The sequence below is a fragment of the Scyliorhinus torazame genome, chromosome 17, assembly GCF_047496885.1.
Source record: "Scyliorhinus torazame isolate Kashiwa2021f chromosome 17, sScyTor2.1, whole genome shotgun sequence".
NCBI lineage: Eukaryota > Metazoa > Chordata > Chondrichthyes > Carcharhiniformes > Scyliorhinidae > Scyliorhinus > Scyliorhinus torazame.
Genome location: NC_092723.1, coordinates 151590910 through 151611565, shown reverse-complemented (window position 1 = coordinate 151611565; position 20656 = coordinate 151590910). Strand labels below are relative to the sequence as shown.

The 20656-nt window shown below is 43.0% G+C and overlaps 1 protein-coding gene across 1 annotated transcript in view; it reads right to left on the bottom strand.

Moving 5' to 3' along the window:
* The window catches only part of clcn7 (chloride channel 7), a 92123-nt gene that overhangs the window by 45578 nt on the left and 25889 nt on the right, over positions 1-20656 (bottom strand). The window contains exons 9-14 of the mRNA XM_072481293.1: positions 19961-20044; positions 12374-12467; positions 11586-11650; positions 9450-9566; positions 8467-8521; positions 5383-5443 (exon numbers count right to left, since the gene is read on the bottom strand). Of these exons, the coding sequence (XP_072337394.1) occupies positions 5383-5443; positions 8467-8521; positions 9450-9566; positions 11586-11650; positions 12374-12467; positions 19961-20044 (476 nt within the window). The remainder of the gene's footprint in view (positions 1-5382; positions 5444-8466; positions 8522-9449; positions 9567-11585; positions 11651-12373; positions 12468-19960; positions 20045-20656) is intronic.

Genomic DNA, 20656 nt, shown 5'->3' with positions numbered 1-20656 from the left:
GGTTGCGTGTGCGTCTCCCCCAGATTGTTCATTCTAACAAACTCGTCAGCCGCCGCTGGGGTGTTAAAATACAGCTCTTTCCCCTCAAATGTTACCCAGAGTTTGGTCGGGAATAACATCCCAAATTTTACCTTGATTTTGTGTAGTGCTGATTTTGCCTTGTTGAATTCAGCCCTCTTTTTGGCCAGGTCCGCCCCAATGTCCTGATACACCCTTATGGTCTTCCCTTCCCACATGCTCTCTTTAGTTTGCCGGGCCCACTTTAGGATTCTCTCCCGGTCTTGGAACCGGTGCAGCTTCGCAATAATTACTCTGGGCTGGTCCCCGGCTTTGGGCTTGGTTCGGAGCGACCTGTCTGTTTCCGGTGGGTTTGAGAATACCTCCTTTCCCACTAGCTTGCCCGTCATTTGGGTGATGTAGCCTGTTGGGTCTCTGCCCTCTATCCCCTCTGGCAGACCCACTATTTTAATGTTCTGCCATCTGGACCTATTTTCCTGGTCTTCCATTTTCCCTCTTAGGCTCTCCTGGGCCGTTACTAACCTTTTGACCTCGGCTTCTAGGGTTATCACCCTGTCACTCTGGTCCGAGGCAGCCCTCTCCAACTCCAGAATCATTTTTTTATGCAACTTCACTTCCCTTTCCAGGCCTTCGATGGTCTGCAGCATTTTGTGCATAGTCTCCTTCACCATTGCTTGGAACTCAGACCAGAGCGCCTTCTTTATGCTGGTTGCTGTGTCCTGCTCACGCACCGCTGCTTGGACCGCCATAGTTTTCCCTTTCCTCCGTCTTGTCTATTGGGGCCGTCTGCCTGCGCGTCCGCCGTTCATGCGCCTTACCCTCGCTGCTGCTGCTTGCGTCTCGCTGTCCTTTCACCTTGGTGTTTGTCTTTCCTGCAGCCATCTGTCTGTCTCTCTTTCTTTCCCCACTGCTGTTCCTTACCCTAAGGTTGCTCTCACTTCCCCCCCGCTCCTCTGCTCTCGCTGAGTCTGTCTCGGGCTTCGGGTTTTCTTTTTCTTTTGTTGGGGGGGCGGGGGGTTTGTGGTTGGTTCCCTTCCTCCCTTCCTTTCTTTCTTTCCTTGTTTCTTTCTTTATTTGTTTGTTTAATTACTTTTATTTTTCCCCCTTCTCCTTCTCTTTTTTCCCCCCTTCCTTCTCACTGTGTCAGGAGGGTTCGGGAGAGAAGTTTCCTGGTGCAGACGGGAGTCCCTCTTTGTCTCGCCGCTCACCACGTGGTCGCCGCCGGTCCCGTTGGAGGGGGGGGGGGTTCTCTCTCTCTCTCTCCTGGTCTTAGGCCCCGCTGGCTCCGCTCCCGAGCGCTTTTGTCTCTGGCTTCGCGGTCCAGGCTGCCACTTCTCTTCTGCCGCCCACGTTGCTTCGTTTGTAATTCCAAGTCTATCACAACATCTGCTCCATCACTAGCTAATGTTTTCCTGATTTCCATTTTCCTGATCGGAATCTGACCTATCTGATCCTACTCCTGGAATCCCATCCCCCTGCCACACTAGTTTAAATACTCCCCAACAGAACTGGCAAAAGCCCCCGCAAGGACATGGGTCCCAGCTCTGTGTGTGTAACCCGTCCGATTTGTTCAGGTCCCACCTTCCCCAGAACCGGTCCCAGCGCCTCAAGAATCTGAATCTCTTCCAGCGACACCATCTCTCTAGCCACGTGTTCAATTGGTTTATCCTCTTATTCCTGCTGTCGCTAGCGCATCGAACTGGGAGTGATCCCGAGATTACTTTATTGAAATCCTGTACTTTAATTTATTTCCTAATTCCTGTACTCAGATTGCAGGTCCTGATCCCTTAGTTTATCTATATCATTGCTACCAATGCGTACCATGACTGCTGGTTGATCACCTTCCCTCTCCCTCCCCAGAATTTCCTGCAGCCGCTTCATGACATCCCGGACCCAGGTGGGCAACATACCATCCTTGATTTGCGTTTGCAGTCACAGAAGCATCTGTCTGTGCCCTTAACTATTGAATCCCCTATCTCTATAGTCCTGCCACATGTTTTCTTTCCGCCCCTCTGAGCAGCAGAGCCACCCACGGTGCCGTGAACTTGGCTGCTGCTGCGTTCCCCTAAAAGGCCATTCCCCCTCCCCACCCAACAGTATCCAAAGCGGTATATCTGTTTGAGAGGGGATGATCACAGGGGTCTCCTGCACTACCATTTAGAGTATTTTACTGTTCCTGATGGTTACCCATTCCCTTTCTACCTATGCAATCTTCACCTGCGGTGTGACCACCTCACTAAACGTGCTATCCACAACTTCCTCAGCATCACAACTGCTCTACATTTTGTCCACCCTGCAGCTCCAGCTCCGAAATCCAGTTAGCTAGATGCTGCATTTGGACACACCTTCTGCACACATGGTCATCAGGGACGCTGGAAGCTTCTGAGAGTTAGTCTGACAACTGGAGATGGAATGTTTCTCGGGGGGATGGAATTTATCAGGGCGAGCAGCATGAGATAAGGAAAGGATGATGTAACGGTCGGACAGATCAGAGACAAAAGGTGTGCATGAAGGGTCAAGAATCTAATGGCCTGTATATCTGGGGATGGATTTACATCCCATAGTTTAGACAGGATTTCAACTATTTATTGGGCATCTTGTAATGAAGCAAATCTGTATAGGGCAATAACCCCCTGTAAATAATCGTTCCAGGTCCACCCCTGGGAAAAGGGATACAATCGGAGATCGCAGGGAAGGTAGACAGTGGAGGAGAGTTTTCAAGGATGACTACAGTTTAACATGCAAGTAATTTGAAGTTGTGAAAGCATGAGGCACCAAGACGAAAAGGCAAGAAAAGAGGGAAAAGGAAGAAGAAAAAGCTGTTTGTGCATGCTATCCACCTTTCCCAACCAGGACCAGCACTCGCTACTTATCAAGGGCTGTGTGTCTTCTCTGCCTATTTAACTTGTGTATTGTATCCAAATGGTGCCTCTTAATAAACTGCTCTAAATCTACAAATGACCATAACTCGCTCTTCAGGTATTTTGGGTTCTTGAACTAAATTTTACATTGGTCTTCAATTCAGTAAGTTAGTGAATAGATGGCTCACAATCATTTCCCGGTTTATTATGCCAGCCAGATTATTATGGAATAAAGAAGGAGACACATGCTAATGCTAAGAAGGAGACACGTGCTGGGGCAGCACGGTAGCATTGTGGATAGCACAATTGCTTCACAGCTCCAGGGTCCCAGGTTCGATTCCGGCTTGGGTCACTGTCTGTGCGGAGTCTGCACATCCTCCCCGTGTCTGCGTGGGTTTCCTCCGGGTGCTCCGGTTTCCTCCCACAGTCCAAAGAGTTGCAGGTTAGGTGGATTGGCCATGTTAAATTGTCCTTAGTGCCCAAGATAGCCCTTAGTGTTGGGTGGGGTTACTGGGTTATGGGAATAGGGTGGAGGTGTTGACCTTGGGTAGGATGCTCTTTCCAAGAGCCGGTGCAGACTCGATGGGCCGAATGGCCTCCTTCTGCACTGTATATTCTATGATAATGCAAGATGAAGGGGAGATGGTAGAGATGCGCAAGAGGGAGAAAGAGAGAAAATAAATTCTGTATAATGAAGTCAAGCCATTAATGCAAGCTTGATGGAAGCATTAAAAATTAACTTGTGGTAAACCATTCTACTAGATAGGAATAGAATTAATGCAACTCTTATCCTTAGAAGGCAGAATGTTCAAAATTTGACAGTACTACATCACCAGTCTATATATGAAATGATTATCATTTACAGAAGATATCTTCATGCTTGGTCTTGTTGACCTTTTTTTATAAAAATATTTTATTAAGGCATATATAATTTTAACAATTTTCAAGAGGAAAAACAACAAAGCAAATAACACCCACCCAACCAACAACCAAACCCAGCCAACATGGCTTGTGTACACAATTCCTCAATCCTCCTTTCCCACTAACTATTTTGCTGATAGCTTAATTTTCCCCAAAGTCAATAAACGGATGCTGCCTCCGGGCGAACCCTAGCATCAATCCTCTCATGGCGAACTTGATCTTCTCGAGCCTGAAAAACCCAGCCATGTCGCTAACCCATACCCCGATTTTTGGGGCTCTGCGTCGCTCCACGCCAATAAGATCAGTCTCCGTGCTACCAGGGAGGCAAAGGTCACAACATCAGCCTCTGTCACCCCTGGACTCTCGGTTCTTCCGACACACCAAAAATCGCCCCCTCTGGACTCAGAACCACCTGTACCTTCAATACCTTTGACATGACATCGGCAAATCCCTGCCAAAATCCCGAGCCTTGGACATGCCCAAAACATGTGGACATGATTTGCGGGCCCTCCCGCACATCGCCCACACCTATCCTCCACCCCTTCAAACAACCTGCTCATTTGGGCCACAGTCATATGCGCTCTGTGGACCACCTTAAATTGTATCAGGCTAAGCCTGGCACACTATGAGGACCAATTGACTACTCAGAGCATCTTTCCACAATCCCACCTCTAATTCCCTGCCCAGTTCTTCTTCCCATTTTCACTTCTGGTCTTGTTGACCTTTATTAACATAACTTCCCAGTCACTTTAATCCACTGTTCTGGAAGCTTCAAGTGTATTCCAACTCGGGGGGCAGCACGGTGGTGCAGCGGTTAGCACTGCTGTCTCACGGCGCCGAGGACCCGTATTCGATCCCGGCCCCGGGTCACTGTCCATGTGGAGTTTGCACATTCTCCCCGTGTCTGTGTGACCCAAAAAGAGGTGCAATGTAGATGAATTGGCCACGCTAAATTAAATTGCCCCTTAACTGGAAAAAAAAGAATTGGATACTCTAAATTTATTTCTTAAAAAGTGTATTCTAACTCAATCTGGTATCCAGGGAACATAATCGGATGACTTTGGGTCAAAAATGCAAAATAGCTAGAGGGAAACTAACTGTTGGCTCTTCAAAATAATCAAAAATAATAATAATGTCCAGCACCACCCAATAAGATTCTGAAAGAAAGCAATTGACTGGCGTCCTAATTAAATGATTTACAAACCTACAAAGTTAGACCACGAATGAAAGAGAAATTCAGGAAGAAAAGGTTGCCAAAAGTGATTGGCAACAGAATTTTCATAGCTTTCATACTCTTACATCATACAAGTTGCAACCTTTCTATTCAGAGTACAGTACATTTCCATATTCAGGAACATACTGAGTTACTTGGATATCAGTGGCACAGCAAATATCCTGAATCACTACCTCATCAGCTTCAAAAAACATTCAATTTATTTATTTTAAGTCTAAATGAAATACCTCACCAAAACATTACCAAAAAAAACGAAAAAGCTAGGTGGATTATTCCAAGTCTTCAGTGTTTCCCACATCAACAATTCTCCAGTTAAAAAAACAAATGTATTACTTTTGTACAATTTACCTGATTCTAAACATTGTAAGGCAGTAATTCAATCGATTAAACAACGCACCCAATATGCCACCTGCAGTACAAAGAAAATTTAACATGTTAATAGGCTATGAAAAATGATCAAATAAGTCTGCTAAATACATGTCACCACAGCAACAGACTGAGACAGATTACCGATCTTCATTTTTTCAAGAATAGGTATCATGCACACTTCATAGATGTCAAATGAAGCATAAAAGTAGTGGGCTGGATGGCAACAACCTTCCTTTAATATTTCATGTTTCTGTGCAAAATATACATGAATAAATAATCTGAAAATGCTTTCCAAAATATTGTTTGATGAAAGTGCCAGAGGTTGCTACCTTCCCAATTAACTGAAAAATGTATTTCAAGAATGCTTGTAAGCTGGACAGCAGATCTAGTAGATGACTGAATCAAAAGGTCCTAAACGGAAATGTAGGAAAGGATTCACTCTAAATGTTGGCAAATTACTTTTCCTGGGCATTCATATGAATGTAGCACCACAAACTAACAAGGTTACTGTAAAGCTTGGGCAGAACTAGATTCAGATCCTAGGGAAAAGCCAAAAAGCAGAGACAAGAGTATAAAAAATACACCTCGAGGATGATCCTTATGGGCAGGACGGTAGCACAGTGGTTAGCACTGTTGCTTCACAGCACCAGGGACCCAGGTTCGATTCCTGGCTTGGGTCACAGTCTGTGCGGAGTCTGCACATTCTCCCCGTGTCTGCGTGGGTTTCCTCCAGGTCCTCCGGTTTCCTCCCACAGTCCAAAGATGTGCAGGTTAGGTGAATTGGACAGTCTGAATTCTCCCTCAATGTACCCGAACATGGGCCGGAGTGTGGTGACTAGGGAATTTTCACACTAACTTCATTGCAGTGTTAATGTAAGCCTACGTTGTGACACTAATATTATTATTATACCTACATGGAACACCAGAAACAGCAACAAGATTTGCTATTTAGACTGAATTGAACGTCTATTACCCTAACTGTCATCATGAGAGTGTTGTTACCATCATTTGTTGAAAACCTACACTGTATCACAGGAGCTTTTCAGTTTTTCTGCTAAGAATTTTTAACTCTCAAGCAGACTCAAAAGGACAACTGCTACATCTTGGCTTGCTGTTACGTTTGTAACTCAAAAGATGCAAAACCAACCACTTCATGATATCCCAGTGTATAGGCCAGGCTCGAGGATCAAGACTACCCACCACCCTGGCAAAATCGCCACTAGGCTTTCATACGGTCTGCATCCAAATCGCTATCTAGCTTAAGAATGCACTTAGTGGGAGGAGGACACCCACCCTCCTCTGGGACACTTGTTCTAAGACCAAAGGATGAATGGGATGCGTCATCAAATCAGTTACGATCGAAACAGAACTTAAGTGCAAAACACTGAATCATTAACTCCAGGGTGACATCACTTGATTTTTGTGCAAACAATTAATTAGCTAGTTTTAAAAAATGAATTCATGGGATGTGGGCCTCCCTGGCTCTGCAGTTATCGCCCATCCTTAATTTCCCTACAGACGGTGGTGATAAGCCACCTTCTTGAAGCGCTGTAGCCCATGTAGTGTAGGTACACTCACAATGCTGTTCAGGAGGAAGGGAGTTCCAGGATTTTGATCCTGCCAATAGTGGTGGAATGGCGATAGATTTCCAAGTCAGGATGGTGAATGGCTTGGAGGGGACTTTCCAACTGGTCACTGCCCTTGTCCTCCTAGATGGTAGCGGTCTTCGTTTGAAAGGTGCTGTCTAAGGAGGCTTGGTGAGTTCCTGCAGTGCATCTTACAGATGATATACACTGCTGCCACTGTGTCAGTGGTGGAGGAATTGAATGTTTGTGGATGGGGTGCTAAACAAGCAATTAATGCAGCTGGTATTATGGTTACTTTTTAAGCATAATATTGGTAAATCCGAATAGCAAAATTGCCTACTACTCAAACCAGATGGGCTCCTTAACGGTTTCTTGGATGGGATTCAGTTATAATATCCTGTGATGGGCAGAAACTCATACCACCTTGCCAGATTTTCATAGTCAGAGAGAAAACTATATCCAGATATCATTAAAAGCAGAATACTGCAGACGGAGAGGTTCTGAAGGGCAGGTGGAAAGAAAAATTGCAAATATGAATATAAACTGAAAACAATAATTTAGTTTCACAAGCAGAAATCTAAAAAATTGTTGCTACATGAAACACATTTAAAGAAAGAGAACCTACTGAAACTGATAACATCACAATAACCTCATTGAGGTCACTTAGTTAACATCACAAACCACAAAAAGTGAAGCTCAAGTAGTTCACAAAACTCATCGTGTGAAAGCACCTTCACGTCTCCATAATCACATGGGACAAAGCTTGTGGAGGGTATTTAGTTTTGGATTCTTTTGACATGACAGATGAACCATATTACTCAGGCTCTCGCAAACAGAATTTACAGTGCAGAAGGAGACCATTCGGCCCATCGAGTCTGCACTGGCCCTTGGAAATAGCACTCTACTTAAACCCACGCCTCCACCCCGTAACCCAGTCAACCTCACCTAATCTTTTGGACACTAAGGGACAATTTAGCATGGCCAATCCACCTAACCCAGTACATCTTTGGGCTGTGGGAGGAACCCGAAGCACCCAGAGGAAAGCCATTCAGACACGGAGAGAAAGTGCAAACTCCACACAGTCGCCCAAGGCCGGAATTAAGCCTCGGTCCCTGGAACTATGAGGCAGCAGTGTTAACCACTGTGCCGCCCCCTCATTGATGCATGGTTCAATCAGAATGCGTTTGCAGTATTAACTGCTAGTTTATCACAATAGTCAACTTGTATATCCTGGGATTATAATATTAAACATACAACAATTTAACTGCATCTTAATGGATTTATTTTTAGAAAAATAATAATCAAGGTTTTATGTATGAATTATTAAACTTGTCAGTTTGCTTCAATGAACACGAACACCAGTTAATCTCAGATTTTTGGCAATTTTGTAAATTTGCTGCAAAATGTCATGAAAAATAGCACTTTGTGTATGTTAGCTTGCCTCCACTAATGCATTGGTAAACAAGATTATACGTACCAATTGCACCTACACATATAAATATAGGAATTTCATACAAATTATACTGGACAGCCTGTAAAGGAAATAGGAGAGTAAGTTGAAAGCAACAAAAAACAAATGAGTAATATTGTCACAGATCCAAACTCATTTATCGCTTTCTGGGTTAGCAAACACAATACTCAAGATCTATCCTACAATATTCAGCAATACTAAAGATGGTCAAGAAAGAAAGGAGCATAAATTATTCCGAAGGGCACTATGATAAGGAGAGTTGAGGTAAATCAAATATTAAGGCACTATGGAGAAACAATATCCATCGCAGTATTGATAAAATAGAGACACAAGAACAATTGCAGCATAGAAACTGACAGGATAAAGACCTGCTCAATTAAGAAACACCAGGGGCTGGATTCTCCAGTCCACCCGCCGCATTTTCCTGGGTGGCACAGACTCGCTGGCAGCAGGATTCTTCATTCCCACTACCTGCCAATTGGATCCCTATCGTGGCCATCCCATGCCACCAGGAAACCTGGAGGCGTAAGTGCGCTGCTGGCGTAATGGAGAATCCCGCCGGCAGAGAATCCAGCCCCAGATTTCTTATTACTTGGATGAAAGAATACAGACATATATCAAAATTTGTGGACAACACTAAACTGGGAAGGAAGATAGGGGCAGGGAGTTGTAAGGGATCAAAGACTAATTAAGTGGGAAGATGGAGTTTAATGTGAAAAAGTGCAGGATCATCCTATTTTGACCCAAGGAAGATAAATCAGTTTTATTTTTTGAATAGTAAAAATCTAGGAACTGCAGAGAAGAAATTGTGAGTCCAAGTGCACAGATCTTTTGAAAATAATAAACATGTTTAAAAAGCATGAAGGATAGTAGAAAGTCAGTAAGGAATTTCACATCACACTTTTGCCCTGACGCAACAAATTGCTAATGAGACAATGGGACTTTGATTACAAAACAATAAAATCAGTCATCATTTCACCTTTCCTTACCTCACTTTGAAATTGCCCAAAATTAATCAGACCTGGGCTTGACAGATCACCTGGTTTGCCACGGTAGACACTCAGGAAAAAGTTCAAAGTAAATGTTGAAATCATTGATGCAAAGAACTGGAAGAAAATAAAATATTCCAGGCATTATGTTTAATTTTAAAATAAGAAACAGAAAAGATGATGGCATTATCAATATATAAATATCTGCCCAGGAAGTTTTTGTTTCACATCTGCATGAGATGTTGGATTATTATTTGATGGCCCCATCAGCAAATAGACTGCAGCCATGGCAGTCGAGGTCCTTTCAAAATTCAGACAACATCAATGGCTAAGCAGTGTGCCCTAACCTGAGAGCAGAGTGGCATCATCCAGGTGCCAGAACTTGATCTCCAGACAAACTAGACAGATCCAGACAGATCATGGGGCTTTTCACAGTAAATTCACTGAAGCCTACGTGTGACAATAAGTGATTATTATTATTAAACAGGCAATCATTCCTCTCAATTTGTTGTGCAGCAAGTTGCTTCAACACTGCTCGTGTTCCAGGAAGTGGACAGTGTCCAGCCTTCTGAATCCATGCCACCCATCACTAAATTCATGAAAGCTCCGTTCTCATTTTATTTTAAAACATCCAAACAGTGATCTTATATGAACAACTAACATTTATAAAGCAATTGCAATGTAATAACATGTTCCAAAGCATTTTACAAGCATTACCAAACAAAATTTTACACAAAGACAAGTCAGGAGGCACTAGGCCAGAGACCAAAAGCTGGTCAGGGGGGGTAGATTTGAGAGACCTTAAATGAGTAAAGAGAGTTGGAGAGATTTAGGAAAGTTGTTCCAAAGCTTGGGGTTTAAGGCAATTACACCAGGAATGCTGAAGAGGCAGGTGTAGAGAGCTCTAGGGACTGCAAGGCTGGACAAAATCAGAGATAGGAAGAAATGAAGTCATGGATACATTTGAAAACATGAGAAGTTTTTTTTTAAATTCCTAATTGCCTTGAGACAGTGAAGGAATTGGAGATTAGAATTACCGAACTATTCATTGCCCGTTTGGGCCTGCGTGGGGCCACCCTATAAAGTGGGAAGTTTCTTTAACAATACAGACCTGTGGAAGTATCTGAGTTCATATGTATGTGACGAGGAAACCAGCACTTTGACCAGAACATTGACAGCTCAATTTAATTGGATTCTGCTACAGACATTGGCGGCACGGCAGCATAGTGGTTAGCACTGTTGTGAACAACACCATGGTCCCAGGTTCGATTCCCGTTTGAGTCACTGTCTGTGTGGAGTCTGCACGTTCCCCCCCGTGTCTATGTGGGTTTCCTCCGGGTGCTCCGTTTTCCTCCCACAGTCCAACAATGTGCAGGTTAGATGGATTGACCATGCTAAATTGCCCTTAGTCCCAGAAAGGTTAGGTGGGATTACTGGGTTATCGTGACAGGGTGTGGTGTGGGCTTAGGTAGGGTGCCCTTTCCAAGGGCAGATGCAGACTCAATGGGCCGAATGGCTTCCATCTGCCCTGTAAATTCTATGAAATCTATGAAGTTATAATTTCCGACCACTACGCCACAGGGGGAAAGCTGTACCCCAGACTCGACAAGCAAGTACCGAAGTACAGTGAAAAGTATTTTTCTGCGGCCGAGGGAATGTACACAATACTTACATAGTAGACAAAAGAATAATCAACAGAGAACATTGACAAATGGTACATCGACAAACAGTGATTGGTTACAGTGCGGAACAAGGGGCCAAACAAAGCAATATGGAGAATACAGATATGGAGAAAGGTGGATAGAATCATTGAATTCCTACAGTGCAGAATGAGACCATTCGGCCCATCGAGTCTGCACCGACCCTCCGAAGGAGTACCCCACCCGGGCCCGCACCCCACCCAGGCACAAACCCCACCCTATCCCCGTAACCCCACCTAGGGGCAATTTAGCATAGCCAATCGACCTAACCTGCACATCTTTGGACTGTGGGAGGAAACCGGAGCACCCGGAGGAAACCCACACAGGTAGGAGTAACTGAAAACATGGTCAAAAATGGTTTGATTGAGTACTTTGAAAAAAGGTTTGCGAATAAACAGCCTGTATAACTATTAGGTATTCTATTTTGTAAACTTACAATACGCCAAGTCAGCATTTGATTCCAGAAGGAAGCCCCCTCTTCCAAGCTGAAAAGAACACCACCTGCAAAATAAATTTATATTACAGAGAAGTTTCACTTGAAAATCACTAATTAAAAGGCAATCAAGACTAAGTTTGCACAGTTGTCTTTTACTTGGCATACTACATAATACACAACATAAAATGATTAGTGGTCTTTTCATTAAAAGTAATGGTTAATTGTATTACAGTTGCCACACCAGTGAAACTGCAAATATTATGTCAATTAATGACAATTGAGGGCAGTCATGTGTTTTGGTGCACTACCTATAAACAGTTCTAACTGCCCAAACATATTTCACACAAGATCTGTACCACCAGGAAGAGAAAATTATCATTCCATCAGACCGAGTTGGATTCAAGCCCAAATCCCAGTGACAAAACTACAGCATGCTGATCAACTCCCATGACAGTTCTCTATAGAAGTATTTCATGACAAGGCTGACGGCTGACGATTTAGTGAAAATCTAGGTTTAATCTCCCCCCTCGTTTTAAACAAATACTATCTGTTCTTTTGTGTTGCTGTCTTAAAGATCAAAGGTTCACCTGGATGCAACATGTAATATATAACATATGACACAAACATTCTTTGACATGGGAAACTTAAACTACTAATTGTTTTGATGAAAGGTAATTGATCTGAAACATCAACTCTTTCTCCCTCCACAGATCCCTGAATATTTCCAGAATTTTCTGCTTGGATATTCAACATAAACATGGCACGCCGGTTATCACATTGCTCCTTACCTACTGGGGCACCAAAAGCAGCAGAAACCCCTGCAGCAGCACCAGCCGACACAAAATCTCTTTTCTCAGTATCTCTGCGAAAATACTCAAATATCTGAAACAAAGAGCAGTAAGACAATGTTCACTTTCTGCCAATTTCGTCAAGGCTATAGACTTAGTTTGATGGATACCGAAAATCCAAAAACTGCCCTTGTCCACAATTGCAGTAATAAGTATCCATAAGATCCTTGTTCAAAGCCAACACAAATTACATGCATATTGTCATGCAAGAGTGCCTTTAAGAAATGGAGGTGTAAGCAATGTACCTTTAAGAAAAGAGTGATGTCATAGAGTGGGTGGAGCTCAGCTCAGTTCAGCCATTTTGTTTGATTTTGCAGTTTTGAAAAGTGTCTGGCTGTTTTGCTGTGAGCTGATTAAAAGGAGAAAGCCAGTTTGAGACAGCAGCTTGAGAAGTTCTAGTTTGCTGTGATCTGATTAAAAGGAGAAAGCCAGATTGAGACCGCAGCTTGGGTGTGTCTGTGTGTTTCCAGAGAGCTGCAAGACGAAAGCAGGGTGCTGGAGCTGAAGTCACCCAAGCTAATATATCTCTGTCATTCGACAGAAACTATATATATCCTTTAACCTGATGTGATACCGTTTAAAGGTGTTAAGTCTCTTGGAAGTTTGAAAGAACATTTTAAGGAAGTATTTACTGTTGCAATATTTTCTGAGTTATCTTTGAAGTAAGGGGTGTTAAGAGATCCAATGTTTATTTAAGATGTTAAGTTGAGTTCATGGAATAAACAGTGTTTTGTGTTTTAAAAAAAAAAAAGAAATCCAGGAGGGTGGAAAAGAAATGAAAAGTTTCTGATGTTTTCACTGTAATAAACTAGGCCATGTAAAATCACAGTGTTGGTGGTTGAAGAAAAGCACTGGGAAGGCTGATGTGGTAAAACAGGATAAGACAGTGGGGTTTGTGAAAGTGGGAAAGGAAAGCCAAGGGAAGCGAAGGAGGTGCAAACGATTGTACAGCCTGTTCAAGAAGTAATTGTTAAGAAGGTGCCAGATGTATTTAAAGAATTTACCTGTGTGGGTAAAGTTTACCCATGTGTATCAGGAGGAGCTTGTAAAGAAGTCACAATTTTAAGAGATACAGGAGCTAGTCAATCTTTAATGATAAGAGATGAGGAATTATGTAGTTTAGGAAGAATGTTGCCAGAAAAGGTGGTGATATGTGCAATTCAGGGTGAGAGGAGCAGCATTCCATTATATAAGGGAAGGTTGGAAAGTCCAGTGAAGAGTGGTGAAGTGGTAGTAGGAGTAATAGATAAACTATCTTGTCCAGGAATACAGTTTATCTTGGGTAATGATATAGCTGGATTACAGATGGGAGTGATGCCTACTGTGGTTGATAAGCCAGTGGAAAATCAGTCAACTGAAGTGTTGAAGGACGAATATCCTGGGGTTTTTCCGGATTGTCTAGTAACAAGGTCGCAAAGTCACAGGTCAAGACAAGAGGACAAATCAAAGAGTGAAGATGAAGTTGAAGTGCAATTATCAGAAACGATTTTTGATTAGATGGTTGAAAAAGAACAAGAACAGGTGGAGGATGAGGCGGATATTTTTAGTTCAGGAAAATTGGCAGAGTTACAACAGAAAGATGTAGAAATAAAACGGATATATCAGAAAGCATATACGGAGGAGGAATCTGAGAGTATACCAGAGTGTTATTACCGTAAAAATGATGGCTTGATGAGAAAATGGAGACCTGTACATATGCAGGCGGATGAAAAGTGGGCAGAAGTTCATCAAGTAGTATTGCCGGTAGGGTATAGAAAGGAGGTGTTGCGAGTTGCACATGAGGTACCACAGTGGAAGGCCATTTGGGAATATGAAAAACTCAAGCTAAAATCCAGAAACATTTTTATTGGCCTGGACTACATAAAGATGTAGTTACATTTTGTCAATCATGTCACACATGTCAAGTGATAGGGAAACCTCAAGCAGTGATAAACCCAGCGCCCTTAATACCCATTCCAGCATTTGAGGAATCTTTTACAAGGGTCCTAATCGATTGTGTAGGACCGCTTCCTAAAACAAAACGTGGGAATCAATATCTTTTGACTGTAATGGATGTGTCTACTAGGTTTCCAGAGGCCATTCCAGTACGTAATATTACAGCTAAAAGGATTGTGGAGGAGTTACTTGAATTCTTTACTAGATATGGACTACCCACAGAAATTCAATCGGATCAAGCATCAAATTTTACCTCAAAGTTACTCAAAGAAGTGATGGATAGCTTAGGAATAAAACAATTTAAATCAACTGCGTACCAACCAGAATCGCAGGGAGCATTAGAAAGGTGGCATCAGACATTAAAGACAATGTTGAGGGCGTATTGTCAAGATTATCCACAGGATTGGGATAAAGGAATCCCATTCGTATTGTTTGCAATTAGGGATGCACCAAATGAGTCTACCAAATTTAGTCCTTTTGAACTAATTTTTGGTCATGAGGTAAGAGGACAACTTAAATTGATTAAGGAGAAATTGGTGGGTGAGAAATCAGAAATTACACTATTGGATTATGTGTCAAATTTTAGGGAACGATTAAATAGAGGTGAATTGGCTAGACAACATTTGAAAGTTGCACAAAATGTGATGAAACGGGTAGCGGACAAGAAATCCAAAGTTCGTAGTTTTGCCAGTGGGGATAAAGTTTTAGTGTTGTTACCAGTGGTAGGGGAGCCTATAAAAGCTAGGTTTTGTGGACCATATCAGATTGAAAGGAAATTAAGTGAGGTGAATTATGTGGTAAACACACCAGACAGAAGGAAGACTCACCAAGTGTGTCATGTGAATATGCTTAAAAGGTACTTTGAAAGGGAAAGAGAGAAAAAGGAGGTTTTAATGATTCTAACTCAAAGTGACGAACCAAATCCAGATGACTGTGAATTTGACATACCTCAAATTAAATTTATAAAATGAGGATGTTATTAAAAATTGAGATGAATTGTTAAGTTACCTTCCAGAGGAAAAGCAAACTGACCTGAAAGAGTTATTGATATCACATGGGCACGTTTGTAGAGATAAATTGGGAAGTACTAAAATGGCTATACATGATGTAGATGTGGGAAATGCTGTTCCTATCAAACAACATCCATATAGACTTAACCCTTTAAAATTGGCACAGGTTAACAGAGGTTGAGAGTATGCTGAAGAATGGCATAATTGAAGTGGGTTGCAGCCAATGGAGCTCACCCATAGTGATGGTATCTAGACCAGATGGTACCCAACGGTTGTGTGTGGACTATAGAATGGTGAATGCAGTTACAAGAACGGACTCTTATCCTGTCCCACCACTGAAGGATTGCATGGAGAAAGTGGGACAATCTGCTTTTATTTCCAACTTCCAGACATGGAAAGAACATTTAAAGCATCGTATGGAGTTCTTCGATCGACTTCAGGTGGCGGGTTTGGTGATGAACCTCGCCGAAAGTGAATTTGGAGAAGCCCGAATCACTTTCCTTGAGGAGTTTCCGTTATCCTCAAGGGGAAGGGAAATAATGCGATCTCCTAGCATGAATGAATTTGATCGAACAGTTGTGCAAACGTTTTGTGGCGTGATTACTCCAATGATGGACTTGCTAAAGAAACGTCAAAGTTTCACGGGACAGCGGACTTCCAACAGGCATTTGACTGCCTGAAAGCTGTGATCACCAATGCTCCTGTATAGGAGAATTGCAAGGGGCTCTGTGGTCAGATTGAACTAAAGTATCTGATTCTAAAGAGAAATGCCGAGGAGTAGAGGAATGGATGGATCGTGCAGAGACTTTCTTCAAAGAGACTGTCCATCGAGAAGGATTTTGGTTGGAGGAAGAAGAACAAAGAAAAAGGGACTATATTATTATACCTGTTTGCATGTGTTGTTTTTTTTTTTTAAAAACGAAAAGGTTTATTTACTGTGTACATTTCTTGGTGGATGGTGCAAAAGTGAAAAATGAAACCATCTTGAAGTTGATGGGGTTTTTTTTCGTGGGGGGGGAGGTGTCATGCAAGAGTGCCTTTAAGAAATGGAGGTGTAAGCAATGTACCTTTAATAAAACATTGATGTCATCGAGTGGGTGGAGCTCAGCTCAGTTCAGTCATTTTGTTTGACTTTGCAGTTTTGAAAAGTGCCTGGCTGGTTTTGCTGAGAGCACTTTATAAGTGACTGGCTGTTTTGCTGTGAGCTGGTTAAAAGGAGAAAGCCAGTTTGAGACCGCAGCTTGGGTGTGTCTGTGTGTTTCCAGAGAGCTGCAAGACGAAAGCAGGGTGCTGGAGCAGAAGTCACCCAAGCTAATATATCTCTGCCATTCTACAGAAACTATGGGCGCAATTCTCCACACCCACGCCGAAGTGGCCGTGCCGTCGTGAACGCAGTCGAGGTTCACGACGGCGCGGAACGGCCCCGGTCCCGACCGATTCAGGCCCTGTCATCTACACGCGCAAGGCCTTGTCGCCCGCGTAAAAGCGGCGCCGCATAAATGACGCGGCCGGCGCCGCATAACGGGCGTCATCGGCGCATGCGCGGGTTGGCCGGCGCCAACCCACGCATGCGTGGTTGCCGTCCTCTCTAAGTCCGCTCCGCAAGAAGATGGGGGACGGATCTTGCGGGGCCGCGGAAGGAAGGAGGTCCTCCTTCAGAGAGGACAGCCCGACGATCGGTGGGCACCGATCGGGGGCCACCCCACATTTCAGGTAAAGCCCGGTGCAGGATCCCCTCCTCGCCCCCCCACAAGCTGCCCCCCCCAGCGTTCACGCACCGCCCACGACTGCAGCGGCCAGGTGTGGACGGCGCCGGGGGGAACCCGCCGTTTTGGCCTGGCCGCTCGGCCCATCCGGGCCTCAGAATAGCGGGGGTGCCGGAGAATCGCCATTTTCGGTGTCTCCGGCGATTCTCCGGCCTGCAAAACCCGACCGGGCCGTTCCCGCCGCTTGGGAGAATCGCAGGAGGGCGTCGGACCGGCGTCCCCGGAAATTTTGGCGGCCCAGGCGATTCTCCCAACCAGCGTGGGAGTGGAGAATCGCGCCCTATATATATCCTTGAACCTGATGTTATACTGTTTAAAGGTGTTAGGTCTCTTTGAAGCTTGAAGGGACATTTTAAGGAAGTATTTACTGTTGCAATATTTTCTGAGTTATCTTTGAAGTAAGGGGTGTTACGAGATCCAATGTTTATTTCAGATGTTAAGTTGAGTTCATGGAATAAACAGTGTTTTGTGTTTAAAAACCCACGTGTCCATAATTGTAATCCCACACCTAGGGAAAAAGCCGCGCGCTCGGAAAAGCAACAAATCCATTAAAGGGTGAGGTTGGTTGAACTCCATGATATATTTTGGGGTTTTGAAAACGCCTCGCCCATAACAATTGGGGGCTCGAGGGGGATAAAAGTCTATCTATTGGATTAGCTTTTGTGAACTTAAAGACAGTGAAGGATTGTTGCTTTTCCGGTGTGGTATTTTAGTTTAAGTGGGGAGAGTGTTGTGAACAATGGCTCTTTCAGAGGCTCAGAAGTTTTTGGGGGTGGAGAATGTTACACGTAGTACTTTACGGACAGAAACAAAAAGCAGACTGTTAGATTTGGCAAGGACATTGCAGTTAACATTGCCTGACAAAATGCGAAAAGATGAGGTAATTATGGCGGTGGTTAAGCATTTAAAGTTGCCTGAGATAGAGTTTGACTCTTTGGAAATGGCAAAAATTCAGTTGCAAATTAAGCAAATGGAACATCAGAAAGAATTAAAGCGGCTGGAATACGAGAGTGAGAGAGAGAGGAAAAAGAAAAGGAGAGAGAAGAAAGGAGAAAATAAAGAATAGCCCTAGCAGAACAAAAAAGAAAAAGAACGCGAGATACAGATCAGGGGAAAAGATAAAGAGAGGGAGTTTGAACTTCAGAAAATGGCCATGAAACATGACAATCAGTTAAAATTGGCATACGTAAAGGGAAACATACAGTTGGATGATAGTGATGAGGATAGTGAGAAAGAGCATCATAGTCGAAGGCTTGGTAGGAATCTGGTTAAATATGTCCAAGCATTGCCAAGGTTTGACGAGAAGGAAGTGGAAGCCTTTTTCATTTCATTTGAGAAGGTAGCTAAAAAAATGAAATGGCCACAGGACATGTCGGTGTTACTGATTCAAACAAAGCTGGTAGGTAGAGCTAGTGAAGTGTTTGCATCACTACCGGAGGAGGTATCTGGAACGTATGAGGAGATGAAGAAATCCATCTTAAGTGCATATAAGCTAGTGCCTGAAGGTTACAGACAAAGGTTTAGAAATTTAAGGAAAGAATTTGGTCAAACATACATGGAGTTTGAAAGGCTCAGAGTAATTTTGATAGGTGGATAAGGGCTTTGAAAATAGACCAAACATATGAAGCTCTCAGAGAAATTATACTTTTGGAGGAGTTTAAAAATTCAATTCCTGATGTAGTGAGAACTCATGTGGAAGAACAGAGGGTTAAAACTGCGGGATTAGCAGCAGAAATGGCAGATGATTATGAATTAGTTCATAAATCAAAGATTGGTTTCCGACATCAGTTTCAGCCGGTGAGGGGTAGAAACTGGGGACATGAGAAATACTCAAGTGGTAAAGGTAAAGGTGATCTGATGGGAGACAATAAAGAGAGTGTACCTCAGATTAAAAAACAAATCCATTAAAGGGCGAGGTTGGTTGAACTCCATGATACATTTTGAGGGTTCTGAAAACGCCTCGCCCATAACAATATGTGAATAGGTGAACTTTATACTCAACTTCAAACAGTCCAGCAAAATCTTTGACAATTAATTTCCCCTCCCCTTTCTCATCTAGCAATATTCCAGCTGTCAATAAACAACTTTCCTAAAGAAAAAGTCATCTTCATTCATTTTTCAAATCAAGTTTACTCCCCATACATGAATAATGAACAGAGGTTTGCGGATATCAACAGTTCATTAAAACATATTGGCCCAGAGTTTATGCATGATATCCACTCAGCACACAGGCCCATCCGGACCGAATTAAATGAAATTGCATAAAAGATCATAGAACTTTAAACATAGGTGGGTTGCAAAATGTATCCATTTTATACTGGAATTTCTGCTATCGTTTATGTTCACAATATCATTCACCTGAAGAAATCCCCACCCAACACACAGGACATGTCCCCAGGGCAAAATGGTGAGCTTCCAGCTGCCAGAGGTACGCATCACATCACATCAGGATTTTGGTAACATGATGTTTGCGATCATATTAATAATGATGTGCAGCTTAAATTACCAGGAGTCATCCAAAACGTCACTCAGATTTATTCCTCATGCCAACCTTACAGCTATTTTAAATAGCTTTAATTTAGTTCATATTTGGTCAATTATCTGTCCTTGACACACCAGACCTGTGGCCAACAATCATGTGAAGTCACCAACTGGCCTGCTTATTCAGTTGCGACAATTACTTGAACAAATTTGTAGTTTAAATACCGTCATATTGAGGCCCCATTGGTTGTGTTCCAGTCAATACCCAGTTAAGAACAATAACATTGAGATTTTACATTGCTGTTTACTTGCTCATTGCCAATGTCAAAACAAACCTTGAAATCTTTCTTTAAAGTTGAAGATCTCCCCTGTGAAATGCCAGCTGCAATTACAGCACCAGAATGAATCATAGGACCTTCCTAGAAATCAGAAATGAACACACAACTGTGTTAAAATTTGAATAGTAATTAAGTGTGTTCAATTGGGGTTACTGATTCTTCTTCAATTTAATCAATTTCAAGGCTTGGAACACTTTTTTTACAAAATCTACCTTCGACATATGCAGCAGCATTGTTTATGAACCATGGTAGTTTTAATGCCATCACAATAGCTGGATATCTGAGCCATTTTTCTCCAGCACTGCTGGCAAGGTCAGTATTCAATGCTCATCACCAATTGCTCTTGCAGAGGCGGTGGCAAACCGTCATCTTGAACCACTCTATAAAGCAGTAAGACAGTTACATGGGCAAGGTGGGTATAGGGGGATATGGGCTAAATGCAGCCAAGTGGGACTAGCTTAGTGATAACTGGACGGCATGGACCACCTGGGTCGATGGGTCTGTTTCCATGCTGTAAACATCTATGTCTCTATCTATGACACTGTAGTCCGTGTGGAAAAGCTACTTCCACAGTGTTGTTAGGTGGGGCGTACCAGATATTGACACAATGATGAAGAAGGCAGGGCAATTTACTACCAAGTTAGGACAGTTTGTGACCCAGAAGGGAACTTGCAGGCCATGGTGTTCCCATGC